The 26931-nt window shown below is 34.4% G+C and overlaps 1 protein-coding gene across 1 annotated transcript in view; it reads right to left on the bottom strand.

Moving 5' to 3' along the window:
- Window positions 1-26931, bottom strand: part of Ide (Insulin degrading metalloproteinase) — a 599910-nt gene that overhangs the window by 492717 nt on the left and 80262 nt on the right. The window contains exons 5-6 of the mRNA XM_090392302.1: window positions 11915-12018; window positions 11570-11739 (exon numbers count right to left, since the gene is read on the bottom strand). Coding sequence (XP_090248428.1) covers window positions 11570-11739; window positions 11915-12018 — 274 coding nt within the window. The remainder of the gene's footprint in view (window positions 1-11569; window positions 11740-11914; window positions 12019-26931) is intronic.

Genomic DNA, 26931 nt, shown 5'->3' with positions numbered 1-26931 from the left:
GTAAAACTAGCAACTCTGATCTGCTCGCCTAAGGATAAACTTTACCCTTTAGCAAACCCAGGAGTGTATGAAGTTCCCTGTGACTTGGCCTACGATAGACAAACAGGAAGATCAGTTAACATCCGCCTGGAAGAACATAAAAAAATACATTCACTACTATTACTATGGCAAGTCAGGACTGGCAGACCACACTTTGGCAAACCACACTTTGGATACTCCTTCACACAGGATTAGATGGAAGAAAACAAATGTGCTATTTAGGAGTTGTTACAGACCTGAAAGATTATTTTTTGAGTCAGCAATGGCTTTGAAGAATTCTCCTAACCTGAACAAGTATGGTTGCATTAATTTGTCAAAAATTTGGGAGACTGTCATCCTAAGAGCAACTCCCACATAGTTGTAATGATTTTTTTTTTCAACATTAGCGGGCACCATAAATAGGACTTTAGATCTTTTGTACACTGCAATTTTATTGGTTTTGACCTTTATTTTAGTGAAAAAGTAAAGGGATGTTCATCATAGGCCTAGATAGTATAGGGGTGCAAGAGAGCCTGATAGTATTAGGAGCAAGAAAAGACGGACTGATTTAAGTTAGTCACATCTAATCTATTTTTAATTAGATGCAAGCCTAAGAGAGTGAGCTTGAAACCTCACTTTAATACAAATAGTATATCGTATGTTCTAGATAGATAGTATGAGAGATAGAGAAAAGGACTCAGGCCGATAGTATTTGACTATATCATCATATAGCCAAAGGCAAAGTTTTCCTGTTTCACCTGTCTCATGCAGATGAACAACTAAAAGACCAACTGAAATTAAAGCACAAAGAGGCTAATACCCAGGTGGTTAGTTGAGTTAACCGTCTTGAGTTGGTCTTCTCTGCCTAGGATTGCTCTCCAGTCATCCCCGCAATTGACCATAAGACCACATTGAGCTAAGAGGATCGAACCACTGAAAAAAAAAAACTCTCATCATAGTAAAAATAGACAGAATTTTATCTTACCCTGGTGAATATTGCATAATGTAGGTGGTCTACACCACCTAGCCAAAGATTTGATAAAATAGAATGTTTCTTTCTAAATACAAAAATTGTCTGATTGAACAATAAAATTTTCACAATACAGTATTAAATTGTATTGTACTGTACAATACAATACAATATTATAAAGCATTTGTATGTCATATTGCTGGTTTTCAAATCCACATTTCTTCCTAACCTTCTATAAATGGTATTTTAATTCATTAATTATAAAAATCATTAAATGATATCTCAAAGCAATATAATATGACAATATTCAAAGAAAAAACAAAAATAATGGCATTCAAAGGAGAAAACCCAATAAGAAGTAAAATAGTGATAGATAATACAATACTAGAACAAGTAAACAATTTCAGATACTTGGGATGTGATCTATCATACGAAGAAGAAAAAGACATAGACACCAAAATATCAAACTTTGTCAAAGTAAATGGCATAATAAATAGTATATTTAAGCCATCCCTGGTACAAAAACACACTAGAATCAGACTATATAATGTCTTGTCAAAACCAACTCTACTATACGGAAGCGAAACATGGACCATGAAAAGGAAAGATGAAAAACGAATTCAAACAGCAGAAATGAAGTTCCTCAGAAAAACAGCTGGATATACCAAGTGGGACCACAAAACAAATGAAGAAATCTTACAATCCCTAAAAATCAAACCAATTAATTACTACATAAGACAGTATAAACAAAAATGGCTAGAACATTTAAATCGAATGGACAACAGCAGACTACCAAAAATATTATACAGATACAAAATAAGTGGAAAAAGAAGAATTGGAAGACCAAGAAAGAGATGGCATGAGACCGGAACAGGCCACATGGCCTATATTCCATGACAGGAAGAAGAAGAAGATTATAAAAATCAAAATTCTCTTCCCATTGCTGACAGGTGATGGATACTGCAAAACACATTCTGTTGTAAATAATGGAATGGCCAACACATTGCATAAACTGGTCTAAATACACAGGGCAAGAGGGTAGCTGGAGAATGCATGTTCTGCTGTTTCCAATCAGTAACAGATGTCATAGATTGGATCTTTGATGTTCAAGTACCTCCCATTTCATGGTATTGACTAGAAGGCAACCATATGAAAGGTCAAGATCCCTCCTGTTAGGGTATCCTTGGAACTTCAATAAGTTACGAAATAAAATGTTGTCAGTACCTCACTGTGAAAGTTCCACACAAAAAAGGTTAAAGACTTCTTCATACCAAATTCTTCACTTTTTTTTTTTTTTTTTTTTTTTTTTTTTTTTTTTTTTTTTAATGGAAAGAACGTCAATGGCAGAATGTTGTAGCAATCTTAGAGTTAAGCACAGAATGTTGTATTCATTAACAATCTCATCTTTTGGACCTATATAGTCATTTATGTAATACAGTCATTTATGCAATACAGCTTCAAAAATTCATTTTATGAATTTTTGAAGCTGTATTGCTTTAATAGCAGAATTTTAAGACTGGAAGCCCAAAACCTCATGCTTCTTTAAGAGTTCATGATATTCCTCTTTAACTTCTTGGTATCAGCTGGACAAAAAAAAAAATTACACAGACTTACTACGAGGATGATCTGAAAAATTCTCGGCCTCACAATGAAAAAACGAATTTATAATTTCAAAATTATTTCTAATTTTCAACATAATCTCCCTTAAGACTAATACATTTATTCCAGCACCATTATCCCATCCCTCTAGTGGTTCTCAGTAAGATCTGCAAAATATCCCTCTAGCTGCAATCGCCTCTTGATTCGAAGAAAAACACTGACCAGCGAGGAAGAGTTTTAGTTTGGTGAAGAGATAGAAGTCAGAGGGAGCCAAATCTGGGGAATAGGGTGGATGTTGCAATTCATAGTGCAGATCCCTTAATTTTCACATTACCAAAACACCTTTATGGACAGGTGCATTGTCCTGATGAAAGATGAATTTTTTCTTCTACTAACTGGGTCTTTTCTCACAAATTTTTTTGTCTAATCTGGTTAAAAGATCAGATTAACATTCTAGATTAATATTGTTTTACCCTTTTTGAGGTAAATAATAAAAAAAATGCCTTTAGCATCCCAAAACACAGATGCCATGACCTTTCCTGTTGATGGCACTGACTTTGACTTCTTTGGTGCTGAACAACCGGCTTCTGTCCACTGTTTTGACTGCTGGGATTCTGGTGTGTAATGGAGAAACCAAGTATCATCCATAGTAATAAATTGATGCAAAAAAACAGTTTTATTCTTGTTAAAACGCTCCAAGCACTGTTAAGAGATTTTCATGCGAGTGTGTTTTTGATTTGCTGTGAGCAAGTGCAGCACCCATCTTGCACAAAGCTTTTTCATTTCCAATTCTTCATGCAAAATATATCCTACACGTTCTTTTGAAATGCCTACAGTCTCAGCAATTTCACGCACTTTGATTCGGTGGTCATCCAATACCATATCGTGCACTTGATCAATGATTTCTGGTGTTGTTACACTTTCTGGATGTCCTTCACGTGGATCACCTTCAAGGCTGGTACGGCCACGTTTAAACTCAGCAGCCTTATGGGTAAATATTAAGATTAGTGATCAGAGCTTATTCTACTTTTACCATGAGTTATCTTGGTCTTGCACTACCTGCAGGGTCAGCTAGACTTGCATTACGTGCAGGCGCAAACTTGACTTGTTTGTCTGTTTGCTTACTTGGGAAATGGAGTAAAACCAGGTTTAAAATAGCTTGGTATCTTTAACATTTATTATACCCAAGGTAAAATACTTTCTACATTTATATCTCCTCCTGAGATTTTTATTTAATAAGGTTAAAACACCTTATGGTAACTTGTTCTGGTAAAATACTTATAAGCTCTGTATTACTAAAATCTTGATATTTCTAGCCTGGCTCCCACTGATGAGACCTCAATAAAGGTCGAAACCGGTCTGGGTAGTGGCCCCTTGCCTTTAATACAAAGCATCATACATCTCCTCCAGGAGATGTGCTTTGCATTATGGGTAAATATTAAGATTAGTGATCAAGCTTATTCTACTTTTACCATGAGTTATCTTGGTCTTGCACAACCTGTAGGGTCAGCTAGAAGCTAGACTTGCATTACATGCAGGCGCAAACTTGACTTATTTGTCTGTTTGCTTACTTGGAAATGGAGTAAAACCAGGTTTAAAATAGCTTGGTATCTTTAACATTTATTATACCCAAGGTAAAATACTTTCTACTTGATCAAAGACTAGAGACCACAGATATGAGAGTCCTGAGAAAGATTAGGAGCATGAACAGATATCATCAATGGCAATTATCATATAATAAGTAAATTAGGAAAGAAGTTGACATTATCAGCATCCAGGAATGTATTAGCAGAGCTAATCTCAGGTGGTATGGTATACAAAATGGGAGAATAATGATTAGCAAAAAAAGTGTTCTCTGCCAGGTTGGCAGGAAAAAGACCAAGAGGAAGACCAAGATATAGGTGGATTGATACAGTAAAAAGTTCCTTAGAACAGTAGTTCTTAACCTTTTAGTAGTTGCAGCCCCCTTGTTTGTAGTAATATAATAATAATAATAATAATAATAAAATTGTGGTTTTACTTTCTGATTGTAATGAAAAAAATAAATAAAAAAATTAGAAAACAGAGAAATCAACTTTACTTAAATATTATGTAAAAACTTTACTGTACTTATATTTAGGAACTCAAATAATGTTCTTTGTTTGCTCATTTTATAAGGGGGTAAATTTTAAGAAATAACAAATCAGCACTGAAAATTTCTAAAAGTAATTGCACTCAAGTAGCACTTAATGACATTCAGTTCTATGCATTCATACTAGTATTATTTAAAACTTCAGAGAATCACTAAAATCACATGTTCACACATCCAGTAGGCAGATGTCACGACTTACAGTGTTGCCAGCAGCAAAAAGTCGACTTATGGTGCCACAACAAAAGAAACTACTGCATTAAATCTGAATTAATAATTCAGATTACTAATACAAAACGATACAAGTTTGAAACGAAGCAAAATAAGGAACAAAAAATAATTATTTTAAAAGATTTCAAAATTTTAAAAACTGGAAACATTCTATAAATTTTCTGTGGCCAACTAAGGGACTGTGGTCCACTGGTTCAGAATGACTGCCTTGGAAGACAGAAATATAAGTTCTGATAATGTTGTAGTCTTGAAAAGTAACAGTGTTTTGGAGGAAAATCGTGGATAAGAAGTTAGTGATGATGTAATTTCGTCATGTAATACTATCATATTCTATACACCCCTTGAGGGTACATGGCAGGAATTTGATGATGATAAAACACAGTTCTGTCACAGTAAAAACAGTAAAAAAGAACCATTTTTTCCCAGTATTCTTTCTGACAATACCCGAATTTCCAGACAATTTGAGATTTCTCTTATTGGAATTACCCTGATATCAAGCCTCTCCTGGCATAAACACATCACAACCACTGCATCCTCAGCTTCAAAAAAAAAACTAGAATTTCTCATTAGCTCAAGACATTACTTCACCCCTGAACAGATATTAACATTATATAAATCACAAATCTGCCCAGCTATTGGATATTGCTCTCACGTATGGGGTGGGGTGGGGCCCATAAAAGTTCCCTCAAATTGCTCGACTCAATATAGACGAGAGCAATTAGACTTATTAATGACCCATATCTCATCATCTCGCTCCCCCCACTTTTGCACAGACGTTTGGTTTCTGCCATATGTATATTCTACAAATATTTCCATGGGAAATGCTCATCTGAAATAACAACAGTAATTCCTCCAATTAGTATACTAAGCTTAATGGAACACGTCCAGCTGCTGCTCTACATTCTTTCACAATGCACTTTGAAACAAACAAAACAAATTTCTTTTCCTCTTCTTTCATTCATTCATACAACTGCTGTATTGTGGAATAGTTTTCCTCCTGTGGTGTATCCCAAGGAATACAATATACAGTCATTTAAATCAAATGTAAAGAAGTTCCTCCTTTCCCAACCTACTACCCATATATATATACTACAGGTTGATCAACCAACCTCTCGTCTATGGGCTCAACATAAAAAAAATTCACAATGCATTTGATATTTTCAATGCTTCTGCTTATTTTCATTGTCTTGTTACTGCTGACCTTCATACCATATCTATTACAACAGTTATTCAATCTAGTCAGGGAATCTTGCAGACTTATACTGGATTTAGTTAGAAGTATAACATCATTTGCACAGAGAAAAGAGCTGGGATTAACATTTCCATTTTGTTATCAGGTTTAATTCCACCTTCCTTCATAATGCGATCCATATAGATAATGAATAACAGATGGAATAATGTACATCCTTGTCAGACGCAAGATTTAACATTAAACTATCTCCCTGTACTTCCTTCAAATCTAATTGCTGATTTACAACTCAAATAAAGACTAAGTATTGTTTAATATAATATCCCATTGACACCATACAACTATAGTGTTTTGAATAGCATTTCTCTTGGCATCTTGTCATATGCCTTTTCCAGATCTACAAAACTTAAATATAGATCCGTTATATTGCCATGATATCTCAACAATTTGTCGTAAAGTGAAAATCTGATCCTGACAGCCTATATTCGGCCTGAATCCTGCTTGTTCTTAATCAAGCTGCCCTTCCACAATCCTTCTTAACCATTTCTAAAGTATACCTGCATAAATCTTACCAGGAACCAGGCAGGGGAATACCTACCTGGTAGGAAAAGGTAGGGAAATACCTCGGTAATTCTCACATCAAAATCTTCACATTTTATTTCCCCCTCTGTATATGGATACTATCAGAGCTCTACTCCAATCATCTAAAATTAATCCCTGTATCCAAGCATATGGGATTGGAATATAATCTATTGACTTGGATCAGGGGATGGTTGACAGACAGATATCAAAAAGTGGTACATAGTGGGTGTGAATCTGCCAGATTTAAGGTAACCAGTGGTGTACCTCAGGGTTCAGTCCTTGGGCCATTATTGTTCAATCTATACATTAATGACATCAAGCAGGGTCTATCATCAAATGTGTAATTATTTGCTGATGATGCGAAGATAGGTAGGGCAATCAGGGATGCTACTGATATTCAGCAATTACAAAATGATTTGAATAGAATGGAAATCTAGGCATATGAAAATCACTGTCAGTTTAATGTTAGTACAATATATATTATCGTGTATAATGCAAAAAATTTATGGTTAAAATTTATGGTCTAAAGTTAGGGTTCGCATTATATGCAGATCTTAAAAAATATAACATCTTATTAGACTTGCACACACAATATATACTACCTAATGCATTGGCATTAGGTAGTATATATTGTGTGTGCAACCAAATCTACTTGACCCACTCGCATTCGGTGACCAAGCGCGCATCGTATCTGTGCATAAAGCCAGTAATGTAAGTAGTGCTAATATCCAGCCCCCCTTTGGCGGGATATTAGCACAATTATATCGGTTTAACCACAGTTCATTTTAAATATTATTCGTTAAACAAACCTAGCCTGAAAACAAGCCAACAGAAACGTAAACGTTCATCTTTTGAAGCAGGATTTAAATTGCATGTCGTGCAGTTTGCAGAAGAACATAATAACAGTGTCGCTATGAGAGAATTTGTTGTAGCAGAGAGTAATATTAGATTTTGGCATAAGCAAAAAGACAATCTTGACTTTTGATGAGGACGACACTGATGACGCAATGCCTACAGATGATTTATAAATGAAATGTTTGATGACTCAAAAGATGAAGAATAATTTAAAGGATTTTGACATTTCGTTTTAAAATAAATATTTCTTTCGCTAATTCGTATTGTTTTATTTATAATGTCAGGGAACAAGATTAATAGATCGCATCATACGTGGACATGGCATTTTAGGGATAGTTTTCAAACAAAATTTCTAGTTTGCATTATACATGGATTGAATTATATGCGAAAATATATGGTAAGCGTAAAGTTTTGCACTTAGGCATGATTAGAGTTCCAGTGGCATATTATATTAGTGGGGTTATGCTACAAGAAACTGAAGAGGCAAGGGATCTTGGTGTATTGATGGATAAGAATTTAAAGTTCAAAAGTCACATAGCAAAAGTTGCAAATATAACTCAGAGGATAACTGGTATGTTGAAACGAACTTTGACATGTAAGGATAAGGGAATAATTTTTCCACTTTATAAGGCTTTGATAAGACTACACCTGGATTACTGTGCACAGATTTAGTCTCCCGGGTTCCAAGGGGATAAAGAAGCTGTGGAAAGAGTACAAAGAAGAGTTACAAAGATTATATCCGGCTTATGGGATTTAGATTATGAGGACAGATCGAGTATATGGAATGCAGACTCTGATTAACAGGAGAAAGAGGGGGTGATATGATAGAGGTCTATAAACTTTTGAATGGGTGTTATAGCATTTCAAATGATGAAATTTTTCGTTATATGGAAGGTGGGGAGAGAACATGGGGGGGCATTCATGGAAGTTAAAGTTGTTCTCAGTCAAGAAAGGGGATAAGAACGAGGTTTTTCTCCCAGAGAGCAGTGAGTGAGTGAAATAATTTGCCCTTAGGGGTAGTGAGTGCATCTAGTGTAAATGAATTTAAGGGAAGGTATGATAGCTGGGTTAGGTAATTTACAGCCTCCCTTGATGAGTCCTTGACTCCCTGGAGGTCTCAGATAATAATAATAATAACAACACGGTTGTAGAGTCCATAATTTATCTGAAATGAATATCATGTATACCTTTTGAAGGTACATAGAGAATTTGATAGTGTAAATCATCTTTTGATGTAGCTAATACAATATAGTCACCTGAAAATAAGAGTATGGCTATCATTTTGTATTTTTTGTTTTTGTGGGTTTATTAGTATTCTAAACAGATATGCTATATACATGTTAAAAAAAGTAGAGGTGATATGTGTCTGCAGTATTCCTCTTGCTATTTCTTTCTATTCTGATATTTGTTCTATTTGACTGCTATTTTATTTTCCTGCATATATTTCTTGAATTGACTGTAGGAGTTGGTTTGGCATATTTAAATCAGCTATTCTAAACATTTTTTGTCTGCTCAATTTATCAAAGACTGTCATCATCAATAAAGCCAGATGTGTTTCTTTTTTAAATTCTCTTCTCTTTTAATGTAAAAACAATCTATGCAAGAGAAGCCTTTTCACAAACCAGTAGTAGTTTGTCCTTTACATACTGTTTGGCTTTTCTTTTAATATTTCCCTGCATCTAGATTGTAACCTATATTCAGTACCTTATAGAAGTCAGTGATTTGTTTGGACAGTACACAACAGAACAGTGTGGCATATAGATGAGTACATTTAGAAATTTGTTACATTCAGTAATTTTTTACATGTTTATGTAGTATGCAAATAAGCTTAGTTACTTAATGAAATTTACTTTTTTCACTAAGTACGTTCTTAAGATATTTGTTATATAAAATTTTTATTAAAAATTATTGTATGCATTTTACTTATTTTGTAAATACTAGCAGAATAACTTTATGCATAATAAACTGTGGATTATATACTTATAATTTACCATTCTTATTCCAAAAATATTATCCCACTAAGAAGTAAAAATATCAGTAGATTTTTTTTTTTTTTTTAGTTTTCTGTTCATATCCTTTTAATTCTCTACTTTTTCTGCTAGCAAAAAATGAGTACCTGCACCTATTGTTTTACAATAAAAGCACTAACTGTATTTATTAAATTTGACACCATACAACTGTAGTTTTGAATAGCATTTTTCTTGGCACCTTGTCATATGCCTTTTCCAAATCTACAAAACTTAAATATAGATCCGTTATGTTGCCATGATATCTCAACCATTTGTCGTAAAGTGAAAATCTGATCCTGACAGCCTATATTTGGCCTGAATCCCGCTTGTTCTTCATCAAGCTGCCCTTCCACTATCCTTCTCAACTGTTTCTAAAGTATACTTGCATAAATCTTACCAGGAAAAAGGCAGGGAAATACCTACCTGTAGGGAAAGGTAGGGAAATACCTCTGTAATTCTCACATTGTTTTATTTCATTTTCTGTATATGGATAATATCAGAGTTCTACTCCAATCATCTAAAATTAATCCCTCTATCCAGGCATTCGGAACTATGCAGTGCAGCCACTGTAATATTTTTATACCTCCATACTTGGGCATTTCTGCTCGAATATCATCTACTCCAGCAGTCTTGACATATTTCAGGCCTTTGATGGCTTTTTCTACTTCAAGTATGGATATGTCAGTGTTTTTACCAGTGTGCTGTCACTGATTGTTTCTTTTAACAATTTTTCAAAATAATTACTCCACACATCAAGGATATATTTTTCTCCAGTTTTCATGTCACCTGTATCATCTCTAATTTCTTTTACAACACTCTTTCCTCCATTTCTGAGCTTCTTCAACAACCTCCAGAATATCTTGTCACCTTCTTGATATTTATTTTCTTTGTTCTTGCCAAAGTCTTCATATGCTTTTGATTAGCTAGTTTTACACAGTGTTTAGCTTTCTTACATTTGTCTCTGTATTCTCTAAGAGCACAAGCTAACTTATTTGCCAGGAAATTTTGATATGCTTTCTTATTTTCCTTTACTGCCTCTTTAACTTCCTGTGTCCACCAAGGAGTTCTAATTTTTTTGTCCGTGCAGACAACTTCACCACATGCCTCTCTAGCTGAATCAATCAGAGTTTTCTTCAAGGCTTGCCACTGAATCTCCAAGGTTTGGTTCCTGTTCTCAAACTCTTTCATTTTTTCTTCAATAATCTTTGTGTATTTTAGTCTACATTTCACATCTGAGAGCTGCTCAACTTTTATTCGCTTTAAAACTTTCTTACATGGCATTCTTTTCAATATGAAATTCAATTTTATCCTGCTCAAGACTAAATAGTGATCACATCCAATTTCAAATCCTCTGTACACTCTGGTGTCCTGCAGCAGGGAGAAAACATCACTATCAACAATAACATAGTCAATGAGACTTTTCTTATTCCTTGCTTCTTCTCTCCATGTAAATTTGTGCACATTTTTATGTTGGAACATTGTGTTAGTAATAACCAGTCTGTGTCCTGAGCAGAAATCCAACAGGTATTTGCCACCATACAACTGTTCTTGGCACCTTGTCATATGCCTTTTCCAAATCTACAAAACTTAAATATAGATCCGTTATATTGCCTGTTATATCCGTTATATTAGCTTTGCTCTTTTGTCCAAATTTTCCCCAAATATTTTTGTATGTCTGACAATCATTTCCTACTCTGCTATTTATATCTCCAACAAGGACCAAATTTTCTTTTTCGTTGTGTCTTTTACTTTCTCTAAAGCCTCAAGAAATTCCTTCACTACTATCTTAGTAGAACTTTAGCAGGATCGATCACATAAAGATTTGCAAACATTAATACCAAAGAGAAATTCAAACACTAACAAAATGCAACTTTGCAAAATTAACACACATTCCTACACCAATAATACCATTTGTTATTTATTTGAGAAAGTGCAAGTAACAGAAGAGAATTTATTTAAAAATAATCTGTTTTTGAATGAATTGTTACCTGTTCCAAATTTGCTGTAATCATGATTTGGATTAGATGTTGATTTTTCCAACTGATTTAGTCGCCACACATCCGATTGGAGATTTTTCTCATGTTCTGAATTAACAGCATTAACTTCTCTATCAGTAGCACTTTCAGTAAACAAAGGACAAAGAAAAAATTGGGAAAACCTGAAATAGATTGCATAATATATGTGTTACTCAAACTGCATAGTAATTAAAATATAAGAATCAAAAAATATTTTGCTCTGTACATGCAGAAAAAAATATAATTAATAAGTAAATGGAAAGAACAAGGGGCACTTCAAAAGCCTGTATTTCATTTTTCATTATGATCATTACATACCTGTCTAAGGCTCCACTGAAATATTCAGGAGATACATCAAAATAATAATTTGTATGGTCTGGAGCTGTGAATGCATTGCTGCTACCACCGTGTTCATTTAAAAACTGAAAGAAAACAAGAAATCAAGGCATTGGTTGACCACAAAAAATCTTAAAATGATAAGAAAATGTTAGTTGTTTTATTATTTTAATCTTGCTTTTATTATAAATTATGTTTATAGGATTTATGAGGAGCCCCTGGTAAATCACTTAATTATGGAAGATAAATATGAGCAAAAGCTATCACAGATAACCTGAAGAGAATGATTATAAAATTTGGGAAAAAGAGAGAGTTAATATAAAAAAATTAAAATAATAATTAACATGTAAGTAGCCGATTTACAACTGGAGTTCTCACTTGCTTACTGTAGTAAGCATTTCTCATTTCTGAAAATAACAGGGTGATTATAATTAAAGTTCACATTTCAAAAGGCTGTAACTGGGTAACTACTCAGGGGAGCAATTTAATATTTAACATGATCTGTGCGGCAGTGAAATTTTATTTTGATAAAAACCATTAGTTCTAAATGCTGCCACTAGGATAATACATAGCACTGTGATACATGTAAATTATATATGATAATCCTGGCATGCAGTGAAATGCTGTGACTGGGCCATTTATGTAAATGACAAATGTCCTCAATGATGTAGGCTTTGAAAGAAGCTTCTATAAAAGCAGGTAGCTGCAGAATGTGTCAGTGCATGTTGTGAGCAGATGTGCTAAAACACGTCACCATTACCAAAGGATTGCACACTTCTCGTGAAGTTGTTTTTACCAAAATAAAAACTGTGTCTTGGCAGCAATGCGAAAGTTCAGAACATTAAAGGAATTAAAAATGGGTCCTATGACTGCAAATGGTTTATGCAAAATGATCCAGGAATAAAGAGACAAGTTTCTTAGATATCAAATCTGGCAGAGGACAGAAACCCATCAAACAGCAGAGGTTCAGAACATTAAAGGAATTAAAAATGGTCCTATGACTGCAAATGATTTATGCAAAATGATCCAGGAGTAAAGAGACAAGTTTCTTAGATATCAAATCTGGCAGAGGACAGAAGCCCATCGAATGGCAGACAATGGAGGAAGTAACCACAGTGTTAGAAGAAAAGATGGCAAATGTTGTAGGAAGCAGCAGTATATGGCATACTGCACAGTCATTAGACAAATCCATAAGCACAGTTCATAACGCTATAAGGCAAATTCTATGGTATTATCCTTACAAGATTTCTCATGTTCAGCATTTGCTTAATCCTGACCTGTAGTGCACAAGAAATATTTGCCCTGCAGTTTCTTGCTCGGACTAAACTGGACAATGACTGGCCATAAAATATTTTCTGGACTGACTTCTATCTGGATAGGAATCCAACACTTCAACAGCATCAGTGCCTGGATTCAACAGTTTTTATGCAGAATGGTGCCCCCCTCTCACAATACCACCCCTGTCAAATTGTTGCTTCAAACACTTTTACTGAGGACAGAATAATCAGCCATCATTTTCGTACAATGTAGCTAGCACACTTGCTGGATCTAAATCCCTGTGACGTTTAGCTGTGGGGATATATCAAAGATGTTGTCTATCTTGGACACAGCCAACTTAGTGGATCTCAAGACCAGCATTATATGCCACATCCACAACATTTTGAGTGAAACTTTATGTTCTGTAACTGAGCATATGATTTAGCAATTTCAGCAAACTGCTGACAATGGAGATCAGCATATCACACGTGTTGTTGTGTAACCACACAAGGTGTTGTGCGTATCCTTATATTTTGTGGCGTTTTGAATTACCCACTATGGTATCACACTAGTGGCAACTTTTAGATTAATGGTTTTTGTGCAAAATAAAATTCCATTGTTGCACAAATCATCATGTTAATTACTAAATTGTTCTGCTGAGTAGTTACCCAGTTATAGCCTTTTGAAATGTGAACTGATTATCATCACCCTGTACATGTGAGAAAAGGTCATCATGAGAAAAGATAAAAAAAAAGTATGGTATAACAGAAAGTCAGCTGATTAAATTTATATGGAATAAAAGAAATTAGTCAAAACATTAAACAGCTACATACATGACAGTGTTGAAACAGTTTTTGTTAGCTCTCAGGTCCACCTATGGATCTAAGAGCAAGGTTAGAAATAAAACACTTGATCAAAGACAAGAGGCACTAAATATACAATAGTTTTTTGAGAAAGATTAGGGAAGTGAAGAGATGGCATCACCTGCTGAGTCGCATTAAAAATAAGGATATCAGGGCATAGCACTACTGGCACATTCAGGAATGTGTAAGCCGAGCTAACCTCAGGTTGTATGGTCACTTAAACAGAGTGGGAGGGGAAAGGTTAGCAAAAAGAATATTTTTTTCAAGGATGGCAGAATAAATACCCAGAGGTAGATCAAGACCAAGTAGATTGATAGAGTAAAAAGTGCCTTAAAAGACTGAAATATAAGATCAGGTAATCTTAGAATGCTGACAAATGACAGATTAATTTCGAGGAAAACCTGATAAGAAAACAATAAGTAAAGATGAAATTTTTCATGTAGTGCTATCATATCATGTATACTTTCCTTTAATTAATTAATTTATTTTTTATTTATTTTATTTATTTTTTTTTTTTAATATTCTATTTTCACTAGAGGTCATGCCAGTAGAACAACTGTTGATCAAATCATTGTCTCTTTATAACTGTTTGAAATGTAATTCAGCTTGTCTATGCATTTATGTGTATACTCCAGTTGATGACCTTAATATGAAGGTCGAAACGTCGGGAAATTAAAATAGTTATAACACAGTTGTAGAGTCCATAATTTATCTAAAATGAATGCTGATCACTGGCAACACTAAAGGAAAGCATTCTGATAATTCATGGAGATTCGACGCACAAGTGATGCAATCAAAAAGGTAAGTTGAAGATTCATGTTTCTGTTTTAATTGGCTGGCATTTTTAAAACATAGGGACAGCAATATCATTCTGAACTGCATCAAACCAAAGAGAAAATTTACCTCAACAAATATACCACTGCATGGAGAAAGTGTTACTCGCAGAACAGATCCAGGCTACTACAAAAAACTTGGCCTTTACTCAAAATCAGGTACAAAATTTCAAATCTGAACTTTCTAGTTACTTGAACACAGATATTTGGATTATCCTCAAGAGGATTACGAACTTGGTGAACCATATCCTTCAAACAGAAAGAAAATCTCATATCCAAATTCCATAGACTAAAACCAAAAAAACCAAATTCCATATCTTTGGTCTACCAAAGATACACAAGCAAAACACACCACTCTGGCCGATTGTCGAAGGTATACACAGCCCGAATTATCACCTAGCCAAGAAATTAGTGTCAACACTCGGGGAATTGGTAGATCATTCCCCTCCTATATCAGAAACACAAAACACTTTATAAACATAATCAAAGACATTACATTAGAAAAAGATGATTTATTAGTCAGTTTTGACATCTCTGCCCTCTTTACGAATGTCCCAATCAATGACACAATCCTTCTTTTACAGAACAAATTCCTTCCAGATATCACAGCGCTCTTTGTGCATGTATTACGTTCTGGTTATTTTGTGTGGCAAAACTCTTTCTACCTCCAAAAGGAAGGCACAGGAATGGGCTCGCCATTATCCCCCCCATTGCTAACTTTTATATGGAATGTTTTGAGCAACGTGCTCTAGATTCTTCTCCTTTAAAACCCAAAGTCTGGCTCAAATACGTTGATGTTTTCGCTATCTGGCCCCATGGCCACCAAACATTAGACACTTTCCTCAACCACCTAAACAAACAATACAAACGCTTACAGTTCACAATTGAGATTGAAAAGCAGAACACACTTCCATTTCTAGATACACTTGTCACATGTCTTTCCTTCTGGCAGTCTTTCCTTTAATGTTTACCAGAAACGTGCACATAAACCGTGCCTGGACAGTTCATCGCCAACAATTCATCGCAGAAATTTAATCGTGGGGAAAATTCATCGCAGGAAAATTCATCGTGGATATATGTCAAAAAAAATTTTTTTTCAAATATTTACGTATAAAGTTATTCATATTCTTTCTTACTACAGGCTCTGTAGATGGAATATTAATTGTTACAGAACTGGAATAGCATGATCAGGGAGAAAGAGCACCATATTTAAGAATATTTAGGGAGAATAGTTATATCCAACTAACTGCTGATTGTTATCAGATTTCTGTCAACAATCAGCAGTTGTAATAGTTGAGACTTATTTTTAGGGGGTAAAACAACACTGTAAATGATGTTTTAGATGAAAACATAACATGAAATCTATTAGTGAAAATTAAAATTATTTGAACTGTTGTTATCTGCTAAAACATATTAAAAAAATTGTGTATGTACCTAGAAGGCATGAATGTCATGATGTTCTGTTTTTTTTTATTTTATTCCTTCAAAATTGTACTATTAGCCACTTCGAAGGAGCAATTATTATTCTGTTGTTATTAAAACAACTTAAAAATTTATCTTCAAGAGGAAGTGGAATCAGTACAATCAAGCATCTCTCTATTAATATTTATAGTCCTGAAAAGGACTGTTTTGATGATCATGAAAAGGAACACTTTTTATTTCATACTATTCAAAGCTGAGCAGTATGTAAAAAAAAATATGAAACAAAAAAGGTGAATGCACAGCCACAAAGTTTTCAAAGTAAAAAAATTATGGGCAACTCGTCTTAAGTAATCAAGAGTTTCACGATTTTCATCATCACTAACGATGGGCTGAAGTCTTTTTGCAGTATCTCGATAGCGTTTCTTACCAAGAGGAGGTTGGGTGCCAGCTATATATTGCTCTATTATCCCCTCATTGAAATGTTGCTCATCCTTCAAAGTTTTTAGAAACTTCCATATTGTCGGATGAGAAGCAGCAATTAGTTCGATGAACGCACGATGCCGCCCTTCGCATGAGTTGTTTGTCTTTGGTAATCCTTCCAGAGCAGCATGGGGAAAGAGAGGTGGACGATGAAGTGATTGACGATCAGGTTTACCAATCCAGGTGTCTTCTACATAGTGCAAAACAGACTGGGCTTCAGCAGGACAGTCATTATTTTCACATAACACTTCAAAAGAACGTACAACATTTGTAGATGGCACAAAAGCAATTGCAGATATCATGTGGATTTTTATTGCAAATTCGGAATCAGCAGGAATCACGTTATCGTTTACAATGCATGAATTGTGTACAGCTGCTCAAAAAGAGGTGGAGTAGTTTTAAAAGTGCCATCTGCATACCATGTTGTCGATTGCGACAATAATCGTAGATTTCGTTTAGCAGAAAATATCAGCAATCTGTTGCGGCCATCGTTGCTGTCATGCAAAAGGAACGCTTCATTTCCATAGGTGATTTTATATATAGGCGGAATATTAAATTACTTAACGAATTTGGTGTTACCTGTCCTGCTTGATTTCGGGTTCTTCGAATAGACTTCTTTACAGAGGCATTGCTCGGCATTTGGCCGATGACGGCAGGAGATATTTTTGTGTATGCCTCTGTGATAATTCGATGAGTCCCATCATTAGTTGTACGAGCTCGATCTTTAATCTCATTAAGCAGCTTCGCTGCTTCAACCCGTGCCACGTTACCAGCATGATTATGTTGGTTAATTCGTTTGATAATGTTGTCGCCAGCTGTATGAATACGCGCATGGCAATGCATTTTTTGATACAATCACATTTCCAAAAAATCTTTTCTTCATTTTCTTTTGTCTTTTATAAATAAATGACCATTATCAATCAATTTACGCTTCATCTTCTCGCTTAAAATAAATTCCAGAGGCATTGTGCAATAATTGTAATTAATTTATAAATTGGTTCTTAAACTTCGAACTTTTAAACACTTACCAAAAGAAAAAATGTCAGGATCGGACTTATGAGAACAAATGCAAAACTTTTTTTAATCTATTTTTTAGAAAAGTAAAATCAGGCGTGGTGTGAGTTATACGCGAGGGAGAGTTATATTCGAATAAGTACGGTATTTCACTATGGATAAGTACATTGGTACCTTCTTTAACCCTGCGGAAGTTGGGAGCGAAAAAAATTGCAGCTTAGGTCGCATGTATCTGAGAGATACATTCATCACTAGTATGTGCTGAAATGCGATAAAAAAAAAAAACCCACTACAAATATAATACGGATATTATTCGGTTTTTTAACAAACTTTTTGATGTTCATAATACCAATAAATGAAATTGTTTTTTCGTAATTTCTTATAGTTAGTGCTTTAAACTGTTAGTTATCTTTACCCCTGAAGATGTTAGTCTGACAACTAACGAAAGTTGTCGGGTTTGTTTTTCAGTACTTGTTCAGTTTTAAAAAACATTCTTTTTTTAATAAAAATGTGATCATAAAACTGGAATGATTTGATTGAACTTCTTAACCACAGAAACCTCCGCATGATTATAATAGATAGTTTATTTATTTTCAGATGCAATCTAGAAAATATTGAAATAAAAATAAATAAATAAAAAAAAACTAAACCAATACTATACTGACATCGGAGTTCGCAGTATCTCTCAGATACAATTTATTATCAAATATCACACACCTTTACATAACACGTGTTAAACCAAACTGACTTCAATTTTCTAGCGAATAATGCTTTCAGCGAATTTTTTCTGCGATGATTTTTTCTGCAATGAACTTTCACTGCGATAAATTTTCCTGTCGATGAATTTTCCCCCGCAATAATTTTTCTTCTCGATCAATTTTCCCTGTGATCAATTTTCCCCACAATTAATTGTCTGTGCCGTGATCAATTGTCTGTGAACCCACATAAACTCCTACCACCACCACCCAACACAAAAACTAGGTGTCATTAATACTCTAAAACACAGGGCTTTGAAGATATGCTTCCAATGAAGCATTCTTCATTGGAGCATATGCTCCAATGAAGATAATGAAGCGCTTCATTGGTGCTCCAATGAAGCACTTAAAGACAAATTTAAAGTTATCAGCAATACTTTCCTAAAAAATGATTACGGCCAAAACACTATCAACAAAATTCTCTACAAGACCTCACTAAAAAACAAAGATAAACTAGACTAATAAAACTATAACCATTCCTTACATTAAAGGGACATCAGATAAAATAAACAGAATATCACAGAAATACAACCTGAAAGCCACCATTAAACCTCCTGCAAAATTAAAAAGCTTACTCAACTCATCCAAAGACCCACTCCCTCTGCTGGTCCACCATGGAGTATACCGTATTTATTGCACCTGTAATCTACCATATATAGGGGAAACAGAGCGCACAATTTCTATCAGACAAAAGGAACATAAACGAGACATTATATAATATAATAACTATGGTGAAGCTGGCCTTTCTAATCATGCCCTGAGCACTTTACATCACACCAAAACATGGTATGAACGTAAATTTGAGGAAGCCTGCGAGATTCTTATCACCGCCCTAATCTTAACAATAATAATTGTCTAAAAATCCCAAGCATATGGAAGGCACATATTCTATCCACGGAACCTTTCTCCCTGAGAGTTAACTATAAACAGGACTGTAGATAATCCAGAATCTTAAATCTAATATAACAATTGTCATGTTAAATTTGGACATCATTGTTACTGTAAGAAAACTACCTATATGAAACAATGTTTTTCTGATGTTATCTTATAGAGAATATAGCTTTGATGTAGTTTTTAATTAAGTAATTTATATATTTTTTATTTATTTATTTTATTTTTTTTTAAATATTCTATTTTCACTATAGGTCATTCCAGTAGAACAACCATTGATCAAATCATTGTCTCTTTAGCATACTGTGTGAAATGTAATTCAGCTTGTCTCTGTATTTATGTGTACACTCCAGATGATGACCTTAATATGAAAGCTGAAATGTCAGGAAATTAAAATAGTTATTTATAAATAAGTTATTTATCAGAAACCTGAAGAAATTAATTCTTGGTATGAGACCCAATGCAGAGAGTCAGGAAAACTAGATCATCAAGGAAGGAATAGGAAAAATGTGTGTGTGAAATTTCAGCTATGGTATACAAACGTGATAAAGATATGAATGCCTTTGAACATGGTTATGTATGTGCCAAAGGAGTGAAAAAATATTCTTTGGGTTCGGACCTTTTAAGTATGTCTGGGGAGGGAAAAGAGAAAAGTCTAGAAAAAGACCAAATAGATTGCATATCTAATTATAAGAATAGGCTAGGTTGTAATTTGTTATGTCTATACACAAATGCCAGGAGCGTTAGAAACAAAGGGGTTGAGTTTGTTGCTTTATTGAATATGATGTGGCCTCAGATTGTTGGCATTAGTATAACCTGGCTATCAGAATTAGATATGGTAAGTGGGATTGAGCGTAACTGATATATTATTTTTAGAAGAGATAGGAGAGAAGGAGGAGTGCTACTAATGATATCAATTGACTTAAGTCCAGTTAGGGTACAAATACAAGAAAACAATGATGGTAACAATGTCCCATGTAACGATGAGTTTGAGTCTATCTGGTGTGAAGTGGAGGTTAACAGAATGAAATATATGGTGGGGTGTTGCTACAGACCTGGTGGCTCAGTTGTAGGGGATGAAGAAATGCATCACCAATTTAGCCTTATTGGTACCAAGCGAATGATCATTATGGGTGACTTTAATTTTCCAAACATTGATTGGGTAGAAGAAAAATCTCATGATAAGAAAGAACAGGAATTTATTGAATTGTTGCGAGACAACTTTCTCAAGCAGCATGTGAAAGAAGGAACTAGAGGTCAAAGAGTGTTGGATTTGCTCATAGCTTCAGAAGGGATCTCTGTCAAGAATATGGCTATTTTGCCAGCAATTGGTGACAGTGATCATGTGGTACTTTCTTGGGAAGTATCTACTTGTATTGAAGTTCCAATTAAAACAGGTTACATGCTGAACTACAAAGCAGGAAATTATGATCAACTTAGAAGAATACTATCTTTGGTCCCATGGTATCAGTTATTGAATGGAAAAAATGTCAGCAATGAATGGGAATCTCTGAAAAAGTACTTGAATGAGGCGGTATCTCAATGTATCCCTAGTGTTCGAAGAATAAATAGATTGGGAGTGAAATTAATGTGCAGCCTTATTAAGCAAGAGATCCACAAGAAGAAGATGATGTGGAAAGAAATCATGAGAATAAGAGTGAGAGGAGTTACGAAATATATAAAGCTCTGGCCAGAGCTTTATATATTTCATAATGAGTATTGTGAGAAAAGCTAAAATGGAGTATGAAAAGAAACTGGCCATGCAAGCTAAAATCGACCGAAAAGAATTAAATTAAATATGCCGCAAGCAAAAGAAAGAATGAATGTGGAAAAATAACTTTATTGAATGCAGATGGTACATGAGTGTCGGAAGCTAAGGACATTGTTCAGTGAATGCGTGCTCACTTTGCTAAGATATATCAACCAGGTGTATGTAGCATGGTGCATAGTGCTACTGCTACATTGGATGAAGAGTGAAAGATTCATGAAAATGAGATTGAAGAGCTCTTGCATAACCTGAATAAGAATTTGCCAATAGGAACGGATGGAATATCAGCCCGTCTGCTAAAATAATGTTCAGCTGAATTGGCTAGGCCTTTCACACATTTGTATAACTTGAGTCTCAGCTCAGGAATGATACCACAGGAATTTATGATAGTTCCATTGCAAAAACTGGTACAAAAACTGATGTGTCTAACTACCGACCTATTAGTATTTCTGGTGTGGTAGTGAAGATTTTAGAGAAGTTGGTAAGAACTCGCATACAGAAATGGGTAGACAAGCATTCTATACTCTGCATGGAACAGCATGGGTTTACTAAAGGAAGGTCATGTTTTAGCAATTTGCTCATATTTTATAACAATGTAAAAACCGAGTTGGATAACGGGAAAGGATACACTATGATAATGTTGGATTTTTCTAAGGCATCTGATAGGATACCACATGACAGGCTGTTGCATAAACTGGAGAATATGGGATTGGAATATAATCTATTGACTTGGATCAGGGGATGGTTGACAGATAGATATCAAAAAGTGGTACACAGTGGGTATGAATCTGCCAGATTTAAGGTAACCAGTAGTGTATCTCAGGGTTCAGTCCTTGGGCCATTATTGTTCAATCTATACATTAATGACATTAAGCAGGGTCTATCATCAGATGTGTAATTGTTTGCTGATGATGCGAAGATAGGCAGGGCAATCAGGGATGCTACTGATATTCAGCAATTACAAAATGATTTGAATAGACTGGAAATCTGGGCAATGAAAATCAATGTCAGTTTAATGTTAGTAAGCGTCAAGTTATACACTTTGGCATGATTAGAGTATTAGTGGCATATTATATTAGCAGGGTTATGCTACAAGAAACTGAAAAGGCAAGGGATCTTGGTGATCTTGGTAAATTCTTATAATTTAAAGTTCAAAAGTTGCAAATACAATTCAGAGGATAACCGGTATGTTGAAATGAACTTTGACATGTAAGGATAAGGAAATAATTTTTCCACTTTATAAGGCTTTGATATGACCACACCTGGATTACTGTGCACAGATTTGGTCTCCCGGGTTCCAAGGGGATAAAGAAGCTGTGGAAAGGGTAAAAAGGAGAGTTACAAAGATTATATCCGGCTTATGGGATTTAGATTATGAGGACAGATTGCGAGTATGTGGATTGCAGACTCTGATTAACAGGAGAAAGAAGAGTGATATGATAGTCTATAAACTTTTGAATGGGTGTTATAGCATTTCAAATGATGAAATTTTTCATTATATGGAAGGCAGGGAGAGAACACGGGGAGGGGGGGGAATCCATGGAAGTTAAGGTTGTTCTCAGTCAAGAAAGGGGTAAGAACGTGGTTTTTCTCCCAGAGAGCAGAGTGAGTGAAATAATTTGTCTCCTTAGGGGTAGTGAGTGCATCTAGTGTAAATGAATTTAAGGGAAGGTATGATAGCTGGGTTGGGTTATTTACAGATTCCTTTGATGAGTCCTTGACTCCCTGGAGGTCTCAGATAATAATAATGATAATAATAATAATAACAACACAGTTGTAGAGTCCATAATTTATCTAAAATGAATATCATGTATACCAGGGATGTCAAACTGGCAGCCCGCGTGCGGCCCCAAAGCAATTCCGTGTGGCCCCCCACGCCTCAAGGAAAGATTTTTAAAAAAGGATGATTGCTTTTTATAATAGAACAGAAATACCTATTTACTCGAATATAACTTGCACTTGCATATCATTCACACCCCTGTACCCTGATTTTACTTTATGAAAAAAGAAATTAAAAAGTTTGGCATGTACTGTACATCGCACGCGAAAATAAAGTTTAACCACTTTCATGTCAAAACAATAACCCGCTCCCCGTGGTAAACAACATGCCTTCCCCAACTGCAATTAAAGACAAATGGTATAAAAACGGCACTAACTACTGAATCACATGTCCCCTCCCACATTAACCATGCTGTTTAGACATAAGCAAAACCATATGTTTCACTGGCAAACACAGTATCTAACTAAAATCTATTGTTTTTAGTTAGATGTGTGTGAGTGCCCCACTTACTCAAACACAAAGCTCCAATAAAATTCGTAAACGTGTTAAAACTAAGACATATAGAGTGAATGTTGTTAAGACAGTTTCAGATATTATGGAATTTGGTTGAAGAGAATTAGAGTTTCAGCTCAAAAATGTCGGCTTGACTGTGTTTTGCTAACGCGACCTTTTGTTAATACTGCACCAATCATATCCACATCTTCATAGCTGTTCTATCTCTATTGGCCTGCCATTGCTGCCTAGTTCACGTTCTGCTTTCACTTCTCAGACATTCGTGAAGTGAAAGTATCTAAATTCATTACGTATCTAAAATCTTATAAATTACTTGTAATTTTTACTTGGAATAATTGGAAAGAAGATAACACTATTTGGATAGATGACTTTGACAATGCACACAAGGAAACCGCTCTCGAGGCCGGAAGTAGCTATAACGAAGAGGAGATTCTAGGTAAGTCATCCACCATTTTCAGTTTTTTTTTCTGAAAACTTTAATTTCTAATAATCCCTGCATATATCTCACACCATGATTTTTTAACTTTAATTTTGGAGAAATAAAGTGCAAGTTATATTCGAGTAAATACGGTATCGATTTATTCGTTTTCATACGACATTTATAGTTACAATATGGATGCAACGACCTGCTATAATATAATTGCCGTAATAAAAATTTATATCGCAATTTTAATGTTAGATCCGATCCTAATCAGTCGTAAACTATATTTATGCTTTCATTGTTAATTTACAGCACGCTGCTGGTAGCGTACTGAAAAAGTTGAATTCTATTGGCTACCAGCTGTTCACATGACGCAGCATAAGCACTCATGGGAATTCAGCTATGAGTTTATAATTGCTTGCTACAGTCAATCAGTGATCTTTGAAGTCAGTGCGCCGAACACGATTCAACGACAATCTAACAGTGAGAGAATCCCGTTTATTATTATTTTTAATTTTTATTTGCAATAGTATCATGCACTGGTCTGCAGTTTTGTGCAGTTTTATTCAAACATTTTTATAAAAATTGTTAATAATATCAATACTATATTTATTCACTGAGGCAATGTCGTGTTCCAAGCCAACAAGAAAGAGAAAAATTGCTGATGAGAGGAGAAAATTTCAAGAAAAATGGGAATTAAATTACTTCTGCACTGAAACAAAGAACAAAATTGTGTGGATTATTTGTAATGAAACAATTAGTGTTGCCAAAGAATATAATATAAAAAGGCACTATGATAAAGTTCACAAAGAACAATAATCACGCTTTGAGGGTAAACTGAGAGAAGAAAAATTAAGAAGTATGAAGAATTCACTTCAAAGTCATCAACAAGTATTTTCAAAAATTATGAAAGATAATGAATCAACTATTTATTGGCAAAACATTCCAAACCTTTTAGTGATGGTTCCTTGGTTAAGGAATGTATGATAAAAGCAGCCGAAGTATGTCCCACAAATGTGCAAGTATTTCGCGATATTTCTTTGTCTAAAAATACTGTGATCGAAAGAATAACAGAAATGGCAGATAATCTGCGTGACCAGTTGCAAGAAATATCTGCCAACGTACAGTGCTTTTCAATTGCACTTGACGAAAGTTTCGATATTCAGGCCGTGGCTGAAGTTGCTTTGTTTCTTCGGGCTTGCAATGACAACATGAATATTATTGAAGAGTTCTTGGAAATAATTCCCATTCATGGAACCACTACAGAGGAAGACATTTTTGATGCCGTGTTGGGCATTTTTGAAAAACATCAACTTCATCTGAACAGGCTTGTAGCATTGACAACCGATGGTGCTCCAGCAATGACAGGCAAAAATAAAGGTTTTGTATCAAGACTTGCAGCAAAGTTAAAGGAAATGTATCCAGATATTCCAAAACTGCAATCTTTCCACTGCATTATTTATCAGCATGTCCTGTGCTCCAAAATGTTGGAGATGAGCAGCGTACTTAAGCCTGTAACAAATACCGTGAACTTCATCCTATCCAGAGCCCTCAATCACCGCCAGTTTGCACAATTTCTAAAAGACTTGGAGAGTGAATTTCAAGGGCTACCTTAATACATAGAGATGCGTTGGTTATCTTGTGATAAGGTCCTAAAAAGTTTTTTTTACTTTTAGAGGAGATCAAATTGTTCCTAGTATTGAAAAATCATGATGTTGCATTTCTTAATGATCAGACATGGGTACAAGATCTGGCATTTTTAGTTGATATTACAGGACATTTGAATGATTTAAATGTCAAACTTCAAGGGAAAGATCAGTTAATAACACACATGTATGATACACTGGCAAGTTTTAGATGTAAGTTAGTTTTGTTTCAAAATCATTTAAAAGAGAATATTCTAAATTACTTTCCTATGTGTGAACAGTTGAACAATAAAAATCAAAGTTTTATCTTTTCTCAATATTGTCCCAAACTAGAAAAGATAAAAGAAGAATTTGATAGGCGATTTAAAGATTTCAAGGATCAAGAAGAAGTTTTTTCACTTTTTACGGATCCTTTTTCCTTTAATTTCGAAAAAGCTCCTATTTGCATTCAAGTGGAACTCATTGATTTCCAAAATGATTCCATTCTAAAAGCAAAATACCAAGAAGTTGGTGTACCAAAAATATACAATTATTTAGGTCAAAAATATCCCGAAATAAAAAAGTTTGCAGCAAATATTCTATGTTTTTTTTGGAAGCACCTATTTATGTGAACAATTATTCTCATGTATGAAAGATAACAAAACAGCCCACAGATCAAGATTAACTGACGTCAACCTTTCTGCCATAATGAAGGTCATATACTCACAATCTTTGAGTCCAAATTTTGACAGGCTGGTAAATAATAAACGTTGTCAAGTGTCGGGAAAAAAATAAAATACTGAAATTAAATTATTATAACTAAATTAAATTATGCAAGTATATATATATATATATATATATATATATTTTTTTTTTTTTTTTTTAAACCCGAAAATATAATTTTTTCCCAAAATATTTTCAGTAACATTTAAAAATTCCTTTAAAAATTCAAAATATAGGCCCCCCCACCCCCCCCAAAAAAATATATAGAAGTATTTTATTTCAACACAAACACAAAAAATTTCAAACTAACAGGACACTCTGTAAATTTTTGTGATGGTTATTAATGAGAGTTTATACTTTTTTTTTAGAATGTATAAATACATAAATATTTGATTTATTTAAATAAAATTTAATTTCGTTTTAATTTGGATTAAATGTTATCTATTGTAAATATTAATATAATAAAAATATTCTTTATATTATTTTTTTTGAGTTGTCATAATCATTATATTATTATTTTATGTCTTGTAATGCTTAGAATAAATAAAATTTTTGTTATTAATTTTCCAAGTTTTTTTTATACCCATTTTTTCACTTCCCTTTGATTCTAATTAGTGCAGGTTTTTTTAGTCTAAAATTTTTTGCGGCCCACTT

The sequence above is a fragment of the Typopeltis vanoorti genome, chromosome 5 (assembly GCF_054136105.1).
Source record: "Typopeltis vanoorti isolate ZY-2024b chromosome 5, IOZ_Tvanoo_1.0, whole genome shotgun sequence".
Lineage (NCBI taxonomy): Eukaryota > Metazoa > Arthropoda > Arachnida > Uropygi > Thelyphonidae > Typopeltis > Typopeltis vanoorti.
This window is presented reverse-complemented; position numbering and strand designations above follow the sequence as displayed.